The sequence below is a fragment of the Acomys russatus genome, chromosome 1 (assembly GCF_903995435.1).
Source record: "Acomys russatus chromosome 1, mAcoRus1.1, whole genome shotgun sequence".
In the NCBI taxonomy this organism is placed as follows: Eukaryota; Metazoa; Chordata; class Mammalia; order Rodentia; family Muridae; genus Acomys; species Acomys russatus.
Window position 1 is genome coordinate 109,610,810 of NC_067137.1, and position 16,528 is coordinate 109,627,337.

The 16,528-nt window shown below is 51.9% G+C and overlaps 1 protein-coding gene across 1 annotated transcript in view; it reads right to left on the bottom strand.

Moving 5' to 3' along the window:
* The window catches only part of Ccdc88c (coiled-coil domain containing 88C), a 116,327-nt gene extending 100,274 nt beyond the window's left edge, over window positions 1–16,053 (bottom strand). The window contains exons 1-3 of the mRNA XM_051150542.1: window positions 15,898–16,053; window positions 15,261–15,361; window positions 9,429–9,537 (exon numbers count right to left, since the gene is read on the bottom strand). Coding sequence (XP_051006499.1) covers window positions 9,429–9,537; window positions 15,261–15,361; window positions 15,898–15,957 — 270 coding nt within the window. The 5' untranslated portion in view covers window positions 15,958–16,053. The remainder of the gene's footprint in view (window positions 1–9,428; window positions 9,538–15,260; window positions 15,362–15,897) is intronic.
* Between the last annotated feature and the right edge of the window lie 475 nt (window positions 16,054–16,528).

Sequence of the window (16,528 nt, forward strand, 5' to 3'; positions counted from 1 at the left end):
CCATCCCTCCTCAGCAGCAGGCAATGTCAACCTCCGTCTTTTCAGACAGGAGGGGACTCAGCCTCGGCTTCTGCAGGTCTGTGGTTACTTTACTCTTCCATATGGACTTGTGCCTCCTGACTCCTACGTCCTCCCCCTGCACGGCCCCCTGCCCCTCACCCCACCCCACCCTTCTCAAAGTCAGCCTGGCCTGGGAGATATGGCAGTTGTGGCTCACAGACGCCTACACATTCAGGACATTTTGTTAAGCCTCTCGATAGCACAAAAGGCTAAAAGATGCTAGGTACGGGGTCACACCCAAATACAAGCTGAGTGCCTACACACAAAATACAAGTTGAAGGCCCAATCTGATGCCGTAATGGAACTCTCCCTCCTGCCTGCCCTCACACTTTTCATCTTGTCCCTCAGCTGCTGGCTTCACTTTCCCAGCCTCCCAGTACCTAGAAAGACTACCATCCAGTGCTCTCCAGCCAGAGAGAGGCGCAGTTCATGAGAACACCAGGGGGCTGCTGGCTCTCAGAGCACCTCAACATCCATAGTGCCGCCAACCATCTGTAATCTGAAAACTTGCCCTCCAGCCACTAGGTCCCTGCAGTAGTCGCACCACCACAGCATCTAATTACCGCCCCGAAATATCTACACCCCAAACTATCATCAATAAGCTCAGAATCTGGGGTGGGGCATGGCCTGTCCATTGCCTCTATAATCCTGGCTCCTCTTATGATCACAAGAAACATCAGAAGACAATTATCTGGGAAAAGCCAGGGTCTGAACGCCTTGGCAAAGTCACAGAGGAAAAGGGAAAAAAAAAAAAAAAAAAAAAATCTGTCTTTCCAAAGGAAACAGTTAAACAGCAAAAACTGTTATTAGCCTGGCTGTGCAGCAAGCTTTAGGAGCAGCCAAGCTTGCCTGGGCAAGTTCTTGTCAGACTCCATCTGATAAAGCAGCTGCAACATCGAATACGCTAGCCTCGGCGCTGACAACCACCTCAAGGGAACAGGAGAACCCCTCTCCTCACTTTGACTTTTTGAGAATTCCATTTCCTTCATCCAATTACAAGAGACACTGCTGCCTCTCCCCACCTCTTGCTCCTGTGTGGGATACCACCACCAAGCAAGTTGCTAAACTGTCATTCACCCCAGCCTGGCTTGGTTCTCACGTAACCCTGAGCACCCAGCACCACTCGCTACGCGCTGACCAACGAGCACTGTGGACCAGAGGCTCGGGGGCTCCTGGCGTTCGAAGGTGTAGCGTGTGTGGTGTTAGCTGTAATTCTGTGAGCAGCATCAATTCAGACCTCTTGCCCAGCCATTGGGGATGACTCCAGCTTCCGTGACTCCTGGCTGGGCACCCGCCACAAAGGAGGGACTCACAAACACAAGTCCTGGTAAGACTGAGCCACGTGGAAAACCACACCTTGATGTGATGAAAGAGTGCATTAGCCATCCTGGACAGGAAGGCTGGGCAGAGGAACGAGATGCTTGGGTCTCTGGGCTGAACCTTGGAGACTCAGTCCTGAGCACCTGAGCACTAGGGTGGACAGTACAGACCAAGGCAAGATCAGCCACAGCGCTGGTGGCATTCTCCACATCTGGGACCAGAAAGCCAGTGGCTAGCACACAGGTCCAGGGGTACTGAGTGATTCAAGATCTGGACTCGAAGACCAAGAGGAGCCCACAGGAACAGCCCAGACTCGTGGGTGTGTACACACACACACACACACACACACACACACACACACACACACACACAGAGGCACAGGCACATGCACATGTTTACACCTGCACACAGTACTCATATGCATGTAGACAGACATGTGCATACTCATTCATATTAACACACACATGTGCTCATGTTCAGTCAAGCCACTCTAACTTGTATAAGCCTCCAATGCCCCTGGCAGAATACCAACCCTGCTAATTACATCAGACCCACCTTTCACCCCTCCCACCAGCTGCAATTAGCCCTGCATCTTGACTTCCTGCTGCTGGGGGGTGGGGGATGGGGGGGGCGAGGAGCAGCCAGCTGCTCCCTCTGCCCAACCTTGGAAATGCTGGTTTCAGAGGTGTCCCAAGCAAAGCAGTCCCTGCTTCTGGGGCTCCAGGCTGACACAAGGGCAGCCCTTTCATGGCACTCTGGGAAGCAATGCCCTTGGCTTCAAGAAAGAAGTTCCTTTAGGCAGCCAACAAGTAAGGAAAAACATCCTCCTTCATAAGTCTCAGTTTCTTAATTTGTAAAATGGGTCCAACACCTTCCTACTCTTGAGGTTGTAGCCCTAAGGAAAAAGAGGGTGGCCAAGCCTTGGTCCCAAGGGAAGAAGGCGGAGCTTCCTCCTGCTCTTCCTCAGCCTTTTGATTCCACTTTGAGCTTGTCCCCACATTCCTGCATACAATTTGCCTTGACAACAGCTGAACTGACAACAAGGTGAGGAAAAGAGAAGGGGGACGATGGGGGGGAGGGGGAGAGGATGGAAATCAAATTCAACAGGTAACCTCACATGCCCAGAGGTGCGGGAATGTGGCAAGTCACCAGGGCCAGAGCCCCATAACCTCCACCCCTAGCCAACAACAGAGCTCAAAAGAGGAAACAGGGACCAGGCCAGGGAGAGAAAACACCTGAACAGGGAGTCAAATGTAGAAAATGGCTTTGAATGCTGCTGCCTCCAGCAGTTAGCTCGCCACCCCCTTACCCCCCCCCCCTTGTCCCCAAGGCTGGTATGGGACAGATCCCCCTACGGTTGGATCCTAGCTTTGTTGTGAAGCAAGCTACTTTCCACAGCCCACAGCTGAGGAGGTTCACAAGGCTGCGTGTGCGCTGCCTCAGTCCCTAGGAATTCTGCTCTCTGCCGACCATTCCTCTCCTTTGCTTTCTGCTGTGTCTTCACACTGGGGAGGCCCGCTTATTCCTCCTGCACTCTGAACCTGGGCTATTGCCACTTGGTTGGCTACACTAGGCACGTGACCTTGGGAGTCACCTTAGCATCCTGTGACTCCCAGCAGAGCTGCTGTGTGGACCCCAGGCCTGACATGTCCTAAACCCGAGTTGGCCTGCTCCTCACTTAGGCTCCTCATCACACACAAGCACAGAGGCCAGAGGTGACCACCAACCAGAGACCTGCGCGTCTCCTCTGGCTGGCGGGTCTACTGCCCAGTCCCGAAAAATCACCTTGTCTTTTGTTCTGGTCTCCGGGTAGGCCACATGACCAGTCCCCACCTCTGCTCCCTGCCAGGGCCTGCCCATCATTCATTCTCCACACGGGTGCCAGAGTTTCACCTCAGTTCTTTTCCTTTCTAAAATAGAGAAAAAAAGCTGTATCCTTTTCCTTTTAAAAGTTCTGTGTGTGTGTGATTGCACGCGCGTGTGCGCACAACTCAGTGGTAGAGTGCCTGCCTAGCATGAAGCCCTGGGTTTGATCTTGAGTAAAATAAAAAGCACCTAAGATACTCAGATCCATCAAGACGAAGTCATGTTTAAATGGTGCCAAGTGCTTCAACTCCAGGGACCCCACACCCACACCCACTCTCACCCCAAATCCCCAATGTCCAGCCCGCTTCACGTCTACCTTTCAGGTGTCTCCCAGGACACCCCTTCACTAGTCTGGCTGCCTTAAGACATAAACTGGGTGTGGTAGCGCATGCCTTTAATCCCAGCATTTGGGACTGTTGTGAGTTTGAGGCCAGCCTGGTCTACAGAGTGAGTCCAGGACAGGCAAGGCCACACAGAGAAACCCTGTCTCAGGCCCAGGCTAAGCTCCACCCCATCAGTCAGGGTCCTCATCTTTCCTAGGCCTGTATTCGGAGACACCGGATCCTGTTCTGTAACAAGCTGCAATGAAAGCTGAACTGATCTCCCTCCCATAGGATCTCAGGTATGGACAACAGCCTTGAGGCACAGGAGAAGCACAGCAGAGAAGCCAAGAACCATCATCGCCCCCGCCCTACCCTGGGCACCCAGCCACACCCACCTCGGGGCCACCAGGACTTCCTGTCTTACATTTCATCACTCTGCACACACCCGTGGGGAACAGGGGGCAGGAAGAGGAAAGGAGGGGCCCATGCAGACAGACTGCTGTCCTCCACCACTCATTTCCCCAGATGCTCTTGAACTTTAAGCTAATCGCCAGCATTCACACCAAAGCCCACCACGGGGAAACAAAGGGCTCCACCGACTGACTACATGGGACAGAGCCTGGCCCTGCTGCCGGGGACCCCAAGATCTCTCCCCTCCCTCACCATCCCCAACTGCCTCCAATGGGCTCCACGCTAGAGAGGGAGTCCACCCAGATAGACTGGCAGGGACCATCTCAGGCACAGGGTGTAGCTCAGGGGCAGTGTCTGCCTAGCGTTTGAGAGGCGCCAGCTTTTGCAAAGTGAGCAAGCAAACAAACATACACCCAGAGCTCTGGGCTTGGGGTAGCGCCACAGACATCTCCAGCGCTCCGCAGCGGCACAGAAGGCTGCATCTTTCAAACAGGGCGGCAGCCACAGTGGTGAAAGGCAGGCACAAAGAGGCCATTCACCAGAAAAAAGGACAAGACCTACAAATAGAGCACTTGTAGCAATAAGGAGTGAACACCCCCCCAAAGTATTCATGCCCTTTGACCCACCAACTCCCTGCCAAGAATTTACCCCGAGGAAATGAAAAACTTATTTGCTGAAACATCTATATATGCCATGTGTGCTCAGTGTGGCCCTACACAGTTCAGAAGTGCCGATGACAGCACAGCAACATAAAACAATCACTCAGACGCTGATATTCATACAAATGAACACTTGATGGCAAGGGAACACTCACTCCACCATAAGAGGGGGGGGGCACAAACAGGTTGCATACGAACACTGGGAATTATGAACCACACAGACAAAGAGAGCACACTCAAGTACCAAAATGGTGACACTGGGCATCTCCAGGCAGAGAATGGTGGGTGAACCAAATTCCTTTTACATTTCCTAACCTGGAGTAAGGAAACATTTTCGGGATCAAAAACATTATCTTTAATTTCCTCAGCTGGAGATGCGAGCTGGCCAACCAAGAAGGCAGGCATCCTTTTCAGTCTTTCAAGTCAGCAGTGGGGAAGGTAATTTCTCTGCAAAGCCAATGTAATGTGTTATTCATGAAGCAAGTTCTGCATGTGCCTGAATTTCTCTACCCTCAGCCAGCTAAGGAAACAGGACTTTGCACTTCTCGAGCCACACAGACAGTGCAGAGCTGAGCAAGAGGAATATGTTGCTGATACCAACAACGCTGAGTATCTATTGCCTTCTATTCTTTTTGTATTTTTTTTTAAAGACCAAGTCTCATGTAGCTCAGGCTGCCCCTGAACTGTCTATGTAGCCAAGGATGGTCCAATGCTTGCTCCCAAGTGCCGTGATTACCGCTATGTACTAACCTGCCTGATTCTAATCTTACTTTTGAGCAAGAGTTTCATTCCAACCAGCAAGATGGCCCCATGGGTAACAGCCATTGCGACCAATTTCCCCCGTGGCGGGAGGCGAGAACTGGCTCTCACAAGTTGACCTCTGACCTACCCACAAGCACCATGGTACACATGCACACATACTACCTTAGGGAAAAAAAAGTTTCATTCTTCAAACTGTTCACGTTCTCAAGACACTTCTCATTTACCGCAGCTGTCACATGCTTATCTACCGCAAGTGCCAAAGAAGAGCTGGCTGGCTTGGCACCTACCACTTACAGAGGTTAAAGGTCACACAAAGCAGAAAATGTAGCTCAGCTCACTGCCTAGCATGGTTGAGGCCTGCACTTTGAAGAAATGGAGCTTGGGGGCTGCAGAGCTACCATAGCCATTAAGAGCACGCGCTGCTCTTGCAGAAGACCCCAGTTTGGGGCCCAGCACCAAAACAGCCACTCACAACTCTCTGTAATGTCACTTCATGGCCTCTGAGGCACCAGTTATGCATGTGATGGGAGGCAAGACACCCATACATGTAAAAATACTTTTTAAAGGTATTTTCCAAAAATAAGCACCCCTTCCCCCAGCTCCTGAGGTGACCCCTCCTGGCCACCCCAGACAAGGAAGGTGCAAGAGTTGCTTCTTGACTGGTTTTGTAAGACAGTCTCATTATGCTATCCTGTGCTGTACAGTCCAAGCTGGCCCCCAGCTCTCTACTCTCCCTGCTTCCATCTCCCTAGCTAGCCCTGAGATCACAGGCGTGTGCCACTGTGCCTGGCTGGGAATGGCATACACGTCATTTCATCCCACTCGCTGGGCGAGTTTCCAACAGGGAAGCGGGGCAGTGGTTCCTCGGGAAAAATGCCCATTGAATACCCTCTTCACAAAACAAGCTATAGTGCTATGTTAGAGAGGAAAATGGCAGGATGTGCAATTATACTTACGGCATGCCCACAATGGCACAAAACAAAACCCATTCACCCAACAACAGGGAGGAAACCCTATACATGATGGGCGATTGTCCCTGGTGGAGGGCAGCCACGTTGCCTGCCTTCAGGGTCCTTGTTTTTCAAGCTGTTTATACAGACCTAGTATTCTTCTAACATGAGAATTGAATTTCTGTTCCCCATATATCAGCAAGAAAGGATACGCAAAACACTGTGCACAGGTAGTGTGCCAGCCACTCACACACACACATCTCACTAGCTCTTTCCAGACTGACAGGACCAGAGGACAGTGACTCCATAGCTCACAGTAGGCTTTGCTTAGCTGGAGCTTGACAGACTCTCAAAGAGCTAAGCGAGTGAGTGGGATAGGACAAGAACACGGGGTCCCCTTTCCCACCTCCAAGTCCTTCTGGGTCACCCAGCTCTTCGTCTGTGTGACAGTTTCCCATCTGGAACTCTGCAGCAACCACCTCTCAGTCACACACTATCTCAGTGTGAATGTTGAGGCCTTTCATACAGGCCAGACCAAGCCCCTCACAGTTGCTAATCACCAATGGCAGAAGACGTGCTGGGCAGGCTGGACCCACACAAAGTGTCTTCACGTACCTAGAGCTGCAGTGAGGTCTTTAAGACCCTTGGAGCACCATAGAAACCTCACCACTTCTGAGAACTCTTGACTCCTTGGAGAAGTTACACCCTGCCCCTGTCCTGTTGGAGGTGTCACCTCCCAGCCACACCACTTTGTCTTTCGAGATCCTGAGTTCCGACTTTGGTTCTCTCACACTCATGTCCTGCTCAGCTATAACTCACATCAACTTTGAGACACAGGCCGCCTTCCCAGTAAACTATGTTACTCTTGAACCTTTATTTGGTTGTTGTTTTTTCGAGACAGGGTTTCTCTGTGTAGCCCTGGCTGTCCTTCAGTGCTGGGATTAAAGGTATACGCCACTGCCACCTGGCTGGGATAGAACTCTTAAACCTCCAAGTCTGGCTCTACCCTGACTCTGTCCTCTCCTCACCTTCCCTGTGACTCCACAAACTTGGAAACTCAAGTCACTGAGAGAATTCCACTCCGCTGGCATCACCTCTAAAGTCTTCTCTACCTCACTCCACAGAGTGAGGGGAAGGGGCCTTGTCTCTTGAATGCCTAGCACCACCTGTTTCCTCTGGCACACACAGCAGAACACCTTCTTGTTACAAATGGCACCTGTCAGCCAGTGCAGGCCCCAGGCCTCCCCTCACAGAGAGCACCACTGCCTCGGATCAGCTGACATGAAGAGGCGCTATGTGAAATGCTGCTGTTCAAAGCGCACCCGACCCAAAGCGTAGCTCCCCTTGGCCCAGAGAATGAACCCACCTTGTTGCCTAGAGCCAACTCTACTGAGGCTCTCAGGCATCTCCACGAGCCCCCGGCCTCTTCCTGCAACTAAAGAGATGGGGTGGCTGGCAGTCTCTGGAAGCTATGCTCAGACCTCACAAAGCCATAACCATGCTCTGAATACTCGTGTGTGTGTGTGTGTGTGTGTGTGTGTGTGCGCGCGCGCGCATGTGCATATAGGGGCCAAAGGTCACCTTCAAGTGTTGCTCCTCAGTAGCTATCCAGTTAGTTGAAATGGGGCCGCACTCTGGGGTCTGAGGCTTACCAATTAGGCTAGGCTGGCTGGCCAGTGAATCCTCAGGTCCCTCCCATCTCTGCTGCCCCACTGCTGGGATTACAAGTGCACACCACCATGGCTGGATTTTGTAAAGCATGGAATGTGGGGATCAAACTCAGTCTTCACACTTGCACATCAAGTTTTTTGTTTGCTTGTTTGCTTGTTTTGGTTTTTCGAGACAAGGTTTCTCTGTGTAGCCTTGGTTGTTCTGGACTAACTTTGTAGACCAGGCTGGCCTCGAACTCACAGCAATTCCCTTGCCTCTGCCTCCCAAGTGCTGGGATTAAAGTCATGCGCCACCACGCAAGGCTCATCAAGAATTTTACCAAATGAGCTACTCCCCAGCCCCATTCTTTCTGTTCTATGCATGATGGGTATATGTGGTACGCTTGCATGTGTATGTGTGTTCACACTCATGGGGGTGCACGTGTACAGGTGTGTGCTTTTACAGTCTGTGTACACCGCACTGCTCACAGACACAATCACAACAGAAAACCCAAGACATTATTCACTTCTTCCCTCTCCCAACCCATTTCAAATCCAGATTGCAGAGAAGCCAATGACTTGCAACACCCACAGCCCTTGGCAGGACCTGGGCCCAGCGCAGGCCCAAGTCACAGACCTCAGCCGGTAGTCTCAGCTGACTCATGTCAGCATCAGAGGCAGAGGGGAGCCTCCGCTAACAGAGGCTCCTCAGGTCAGCAGAGACCACAGCACATATGCAAAGGCCCCTGCTTTCCAGCACCAGGGCTCAGTTACAGACCAAGAGGCTGAAAACACAGAGACTGGCCACAGGTCTAGTGAAACCCTGGCACAGACAATGGTTCTCGAACTACAATGTTCAAAGTAGCTGTGGTTTCACCTGGAATGTCAAGATCCTATGGCAGAAGGCTTCTGCTCAGCAAAAACTCAAAAGCCAGGGGCCCCGAGGTCCCCAGCTGCAGCCCATTTCCCACCAATGATGACCACACAGGGCTCACGAGCACTCTCAGAGCGTCAGCCACCCTGATGCACATCTGATCAAACCCAGGTTCCTGCTGGCTGAGAGGCACACAGTTCCATTCTTGGCCCCTGTGGCCCCTCCGCTCTTGAGTGGCTCCTGCACAAGAGCCACTGAGCCAGAGGCATGGACCATTTGCCCCTTCCTGGGTGTGTCCAAGTGACCCACAGAGAACAGGCTGTGAAGCAGAACCCTGTGGCCCTCATAGCATTTGGAATACACCTATCTATAGTGCAAGCCCCTCCCCTCCCCCGACTGACACCCCACAGCAGGGCTAATGCAGAAGCAATGAGGGTCAGAAGACAGCTACCAGTCACTCTGGCTTCTTGCAGGAACCCCTGAACACCCACCCACTTGAGGGACCTGTTTGCACACCTGTGGTAGGAACCCCTAGCCCAGCAGAGCAGCCTCACCTGGTAGTAGCTCTTGATGTTTCTTACCAGGACACTCAGGTTCTGGATGCGCAAGTTCACGTCATTGTTGACATGCTTATGGATACGCTGATTGCTGGGTCTGGGGTCTCTAGAATAAGAAACAAAGTTAAATTCACACCTCAGGCATTCACTATGCCTCATTCCCCAGGAGAGGACCAGTGTTCAGTTTTGCCGGCCAAGTTACTCCCTTGGTGACCACAAAGCTGTGATACCCTAGTTCAACTCCTAAGTCTGCCCACAGTGGTACCAGAACTGTAACCAGCCCATCGTCTCTGCTGCCTCACCCAGGCCCCTGCCAAATGTAGCCCCTTCAATACCGTTCCATTTCCCACTGTTGGGAGCACAAGGGACATCCAAGTGTCTACGCTGTGAAAACTGACAAACAGATATATAAAAACCAGTAACTTATCCAAAACTGTATTTTGGGATTAAAAAGCCAAGGGGGGGAAAAAAAAGAAAGAAAAGAGAAGAAAAAAAAAAGTGGGGTTGGGGGATGGGAAGATACAAGTGAGGAGATAACAGTTGGGATATATCGGAATAAAATTTTTTTTTAAGTGAAATACCAAGAAAATTTGGGTGGGTCTGGAGAGATGGCTCAGCCACTCAGAGCACTGGCTGCTCTTCTCGAAGTCCTGGGTTCCATCCCCAGCACCTACCTGGCAGCTCACAACCACCTGCAACTGTAGTCTCATGGGATATCCTTTTTCTGATGTGTAAACATACATGTAGTCAAAATATCCATGTACATAAAAATAAATAGATCTTTTAAAAAAAAAAGGAAATGAAAATACAGAACAAGGGCTGTGGCACGTTTTGTGACCTTAAGAATCATGGTTCACGCTGGGCGTGGTGGCGCACACCTTCAATCCCAGCACTCAAGAGGCAGAGGCAGACGGATTGATGTTGAGTTCGAGGTCAGCCTGGTCTACAAATCGAGTCCAGGACAGTCAGGGCTACACAAAGAAACTCTGTCTTGAAAAAACAAAAAACAAAACAAAACAACAAACAAACAAAAAAGAGAATCATGGTTCACTCAGCACAGGTCTCCTTGCCATCTGGACTTTGGTTGCTCATCACTTACACTCCAGGGATGCCTTGGTATCTTAACACCCTGACATCCTAGTGTAGGGTATGACTGGTATACTATCACACCCCACGAAAAAAGCCACCCCCGAGTGTCACTCATTCTCCAACCCCAGGCAAAACTTGTGTAAAGGAACTAGATGTCAGCTCAAACGATTTACAGCTTGGCTCATCTACATGCAGGACAGTCCCCCCAAATCCTCAGTGTGGGAAATGTCTGCCAAGCAGAGAGAGCGAAAGGGAGCTTTGCTTCTCACAGCAAAGGCCTTCCTTCCTCCCGAGGTCCCAAGGCACCAAGAGGATAACGTCTGGGAACTCAAAGGCCCTGCATCCCGGTTTCATCTGTCAGAGGCCCTGTGATGCGGGCAGAGCCTCCTCGGGGCTGGTGAGGAGCCGCTGGAATTAATCTCAGGGCGCTGGCATGTTCAAAGCCACATTAACAGGAGACGGAGAAATAGAAGGAGAAAACCCACACACCTTGAATCATTTCAAATGTCGCTGGAAGCACAAGGCTCTTTTGTGACTGCGTAACGGTCAATCTTTGAGTAAATATTTGACATATACAGTGTCCTAAGCATCTGAACCTTTCCCACGTGTGCTCAAACAGCCCCTGACTTCATATAGTCGCCCTCTACAGCCCCTCAAACAGCTAGGTCAGGTGACAACACTCCTCACTGACTCCACATCATGGTGGAGTCTGGTGAAACGGTATATACATAACCTATACGTGTTAGGGCTCTTTCAGCACTGACGTGACTCGGGAAGGAGGCAGCATTCTGTGTCTCCACTGTAAAGGCATGTTAGCCAGAAGCCTTCCTAGCATGACAAATAAGGAGGGCATTAAGGGATGAGCAGCCGTTTCACAGGACCAACGCTTAACACATGAATCTGGCTGTACACAAGCTTGTAAGAACTCACTACATCCTTAACCCCTGCCCCTTTACTTCAGATAAGATTCTTATTATGTGGGCCAGGCTGGCTTTCAATCTATAATCCACCTGCCTCAACCTTTGAAATAACTAGTTGGATGCCCAACTGTTTCACTGTTATTCTAATCCTGGATTTCTTTTCTTTGAGACATGGCTTTATGTAGCCCAGGCTGCCCCAAATTTATTAAATAACCAAGGATGGCCTTGAACTTCTAATCCTCCTGCCTCTATTTCCTACCAGGACTGACTGGCTTTGAGAATTCAAGGCAACCATTTTGCCAACAGAGCCAGACCTGGGGCCTCCACAGAGTTCATCTACATTGTGGGGGGCCCTTCAGGAGTACCAGGAACCCAAAGCAACAGTAGGCACCACTGGCAGCCCTTCCCTTGCAAAGGCCCTGCATACACCCAGGACCTGGGATACACCGTATCTGCATTTGTTCTGGGAGAAACAGCTAATTGAGGGAACACTAGAAAAGAACCCTGACAATAGTTATATGACTAATTAGACTAATTAGAGGGATCATTAGTATCCCTCAGTTAACTAAGGCTCTCGGGGGTAAAGAGCGCTTATTAGAAAATAAACCGAGTTTCAGCACTGCTGAAGAAAGGCAAATCTGCTTTCTACCCACCCAATGCCCCCCAGCAGTGCTGGAAAAGGGGTCACAAGAGTTTGAATAAGCAACAAACTGGGGTGAATTCGCCACCATCCTAGCAAGGGCAGAAGTCAGTAGGCAGAACCTTTAGGCTACTGAGGCTCCTCTCAGATGCACACCACCATGAGCATACAGCCACACACGTGACCCAGCCCTGCAGCCTCAGACCACACTAGTGACATCCGGACACTAAGATGCATCATCTTGCTCAGTCCTCCCCCTCCCCTACAAAATCCTATGCCCTTGTCACACCAGGAAGTCAAGCTAGCGCTGCCTGAAGCCAGCAAGGCTTTCTGCAGTTTCTCCTCACATTTGGGCCCAGAACCCTCCTGGACTCTCTCCTTCAAGAATCCTAGCCCTGGGCCTCCCTTGAAAGCTGAGCCCGCCCCTAGGGCTTTCCTGCCTCCAGGTGAGCCTGATGTCAGTGAGGCGGGGCCAAGAGACTACTACTACTACCAGGCCTTCTAGGGTTGCAGTAGACAATGGCCAGGTGCGGTCACATGACCACAGCCAGCCCACCCCACCCCCAGAATGCTCAGAAGTATTAGGTAACGGCCTCTTGTCTCAGCCCTCTGCAACCCAGTCAGCCATACTGCTCTGCCATCTCCAAATAGCACAGCAGCCTTCTCCAAGCACCCAGCCACAGAGAGGTAACATCCACAGACCACTCACCTGACCCTAGGGCTAACACTGCTCCACTGGACAGAAGGGAGACTAAGGCCCAGCTGAGTCACCTGGACTCAGGAAAAGGCCAGGGCTGAGAATCATGTGGTTGTTTAGAGCTGAGCACAGAGGCAAGTGCAATGCAAAGGGGCTGGAGACGGCGGCTGAGCAAGTCAAGGCACTTTGCCACCAAGTCTGAGTTCCATCTCCAGGAACCACATCGTGGTAGGAGAACCAACTTTTGCAAGCTACCCCGAGTCCACACGTGCGTGCGCACACACACACACTTTATTTTTAAATAGACTGAAGAAACCAAGCACTCTGTGTCCCCAACATCCATTCCCAGCTAGCACTGACCCAGGTGGTAGCACGTTATCTCATTCGCTCCGCAGGACCATCCCTTAGGGCAGAACTTGCCACTTTTCATTGAAAACTGAGGCCTCTTAGCAACAGTCCCAGTGTCACACTGCTAGTAGGAGGTTGGTCTTAGGTTCAAGCCTAGTCTGACCACTTGCGATGCTCAACACTGATCAGGGTTCTTTTTTTGTTTTTTTTGTATTTTGCAATGAGGTCTCATATAGCCAGGACAGACCTTGAACTTGCTATGTAACCGAGACTGGCCTTGATCTCACGAGTCTCCACCTTCCAAGTGTTAGGTTATAGCTGTGCACCACCACGTATCATCCAAGGATCTTTTAGTTAACTACCTTTTTGAGGTGGCAAGTATGGAACCCAGGACCCTGGATGCTACAGGTAAAGACCAGAAAACTACAGGAGCTCCTGTTTGTATTTTATTGAGGTTACTTTTACAAAGAGTAGAATGGGTGCATGTTAAGTCACAGCCTGGAGTTTGGGAAAATACACTCCAGGGAGCCAGTCCCCTTGGCAGTCAAGCCCCACCCACTCCCGGAGGCAAACACATTCTGAGTCCTGTTACCTAGTGCCAAGTTATGGTTCCCTAGAAGCAGAAAATTATGATTGGCAGGTCCTGTGCCCACTCCTGCCTCTCTTTCCTGGTACAGGAAAGCCTCTCATTGTCTCTGTGGCTGCCCCAGGATTAGTGCACAGGTCCTTCTTCCAGAATGATCACACTTACTTATCAGAGGGAAAAAATAATGCTACAATCTGTACCGGCGGGGGGGGGGGGGGGGGGGGGGGGGGTGGCGCAGCTGACCTTTCAACAGAACTTGGCCAGGGCCAAACCGCAAACAAATGATGAGTTGGCATTTCTCAGGAAGGTCCAACAGGCTTCCCTGATTTACAAGCAAGTGGTAAAGGCTTCGGGAATTCCAAAGGTCAAGGAAGAAAGGGAATCTAGGTGCCTGGGCTTTTGTTCTCCCTGTGTCCGGGTGTAGCTAAGTGAATAACTGGAGGACACTGCTGTGTTTTTTTAATTAAACAGCCTCAGGCTCTATAGGCACAGGCTGTATGGTCCCTATACCAATGGAATCCAACCATTCTTGGGGTCTGACAGAGCCCAAGGCTGCCTCGAGGGAGCCCCAGAAAAAAACTCATTCTCCTTAGACTCCTTTGAGAAGTGCCGCCAAAGCCAACAGCAGATGTTATCTCTTTATCGGGTCAAATGCTGAAGACTTGAAATTGGGAGAATTTTTTCAAAATGTGAAAAAAAAAAGGGGGAGGGGGTTCCACCACTGTGAATCCGATGTCCTCCGCAAACAAATGGAGCCATCCACTTGGGAAGCTATGCCCTACCAGACCCCAGCTACAAATGGGAACTGTTTTTCATTAGCTAATGAAATAGTCACTTTGACACCTCCATGAGTCCTAGGTGAGAGGGTAAACGTAAAGGCTGGTCCACAGTGCACACCAAGGTGCTTAATCTTGTTCCAAGTGCCTGCGACTCATACTGCCTCTCACTTCCGATACGGTCCCTGAAGCTTCTAAGTTAAAACACACAATGTAGGGGGGGTAGGAGCCCACACCTACATGGCGGTAAGATGTCAGATAAACCCAGGCTCTGAAGAAATCAGCAACGGATGTGGTCAGAAGACACAGCCAGCAAGTAGTATCTACTAACCGCTGTTTAAGGCTGAGAGGTCCAAACACAGCATGGCTGCCCGTGTGCCTTCTAAAGGAGACTTCTAAACCCAATTCACACAAGGAGGTTCAGTGACTGCCATCTGCCCCACTCAGAAGCTCAGTTCCCAAGCCACAGTGAAACTTTAGCCACACTGTAATGCTCCAGACTCACCCGACATTTCCTGTAATCAGACCCTCTTTTACATTTTTGTGTCCCTCCAAAAAGAAAAAAAAGAGGGGGGGACTTTTGATGTTAATGCTCAGACTACCCTCAAGTCCCTTTGGGTTTGCCAATGAGTCAATTTCCAAATTGCCTTCACTGAATAAGCTGTTAGGAAGAGTCCAACGGCCCACCTGCAGGGTAACCCTCCCAGGTCACCCAGCTTTCACTCTACAATTTTTAGGTTTCCTAAAATACCCTCTCTGAAGAGGCAACTTACATTTGCAACATGATTTGGTTCAAAAAGATGCCGTCTGCTAAGTCCATGTACAGAGTCAAGTTATCCTGGTGACCGGTTCCAAATGGGCCGAAAGTTTTCACCTGCGGGGAAGCAAAGGCTCGTCCGTCTGAAGCGGGGAGGGCGGGGGACGGGAAAGGGGGCAGAGTGGGGGTTGGGGGGGGGACGGACAGGTGGGCCAGTGAGGTCACCCACCACCTCGGAACTCTTCCCAGGCAGCAGGCCCACCCTTCCCGAGCCGCTGTCCCTTCCCCCGCCAGGCAACAGACGCCGGGCAGGAGGAAAACTTCTGGCTACTTTTCTCCTGTGTCCCAGAGTGCGAAGAAAATAAAAAATAAATAAATAAAATAAATAAATAAAGGAGACTTTTCAACAAATTTCTCACGTCTCAGATCCACTGGAAAGCAGCGCGCCCAGCACGCTGATCCGAGTTTCCACTCGACGCCCCCCACCGCGGGTCCCTGGGCTTCTGGAGGGTAAAACCCCACCGCCGCCCACCCTCCCGCCACGGCCGCCGGGAACAGGTGCGCGCTCCCGAGTGGGAAGCCGCGGGGCGCCCATCCGACACGGAGCCTCCGGGTCCCCGGCGCCGCACGGAGTGGAGGAAGGGCGCGCTCACCCAAGTCACCAGCGGGCTCTGCAGGAACAGCTCGACGAGCTGCGACACCGTCACGTCCATGCTGAGCCGCGGCAGCGCCGCACAAAGCGGCTCTGGGAGCCGGCGGCGGCGGGCGCGGGAGACAAAGGCGGGGCGCGAGCCCACGGTGCGCGGATGCGGCCCCGCCCGCCCGAGGAGAGCAAGAGGGAGGGGGCGCGGAGCGGAGGGAGGGGAGACGCCGCTAGTCCTCCGCCGCCAGGAGCCCAGCGCTGCCTAGCGGAGCGGAGCGGAGCCGAATGGGGGGCGGGGGCGCGTGGGGAGCGGGGCGGGGCCACAGCACGTGGCGGCCCGAGTGCGCGGGCAGGTGCAGCCTGCGCGCGCAGACCTGGGCGCGGTGTTGGCCCAGGAAGGCGAGGTTCGGTGTTATCCTCTGGCTGTAGGATCGCGCACCCGTGCATCCGCTCTGTTGTTTCCCAGGCTTCTCCCTTCCAGAAGTTCCTTCAGGATTGCTGGCGGCGTGGCCGCCCCAACCGTGTGCGCCCCTGCTGTGGCTCTACCCTCTCTCCACCATTGCACCCCGTGGTGAAGAGCCTGTCCTGGCCGCAGTGCGCAGCAGCAGCTTTGTGGCTGGGCCCTCTGCGGGAGGGACGCC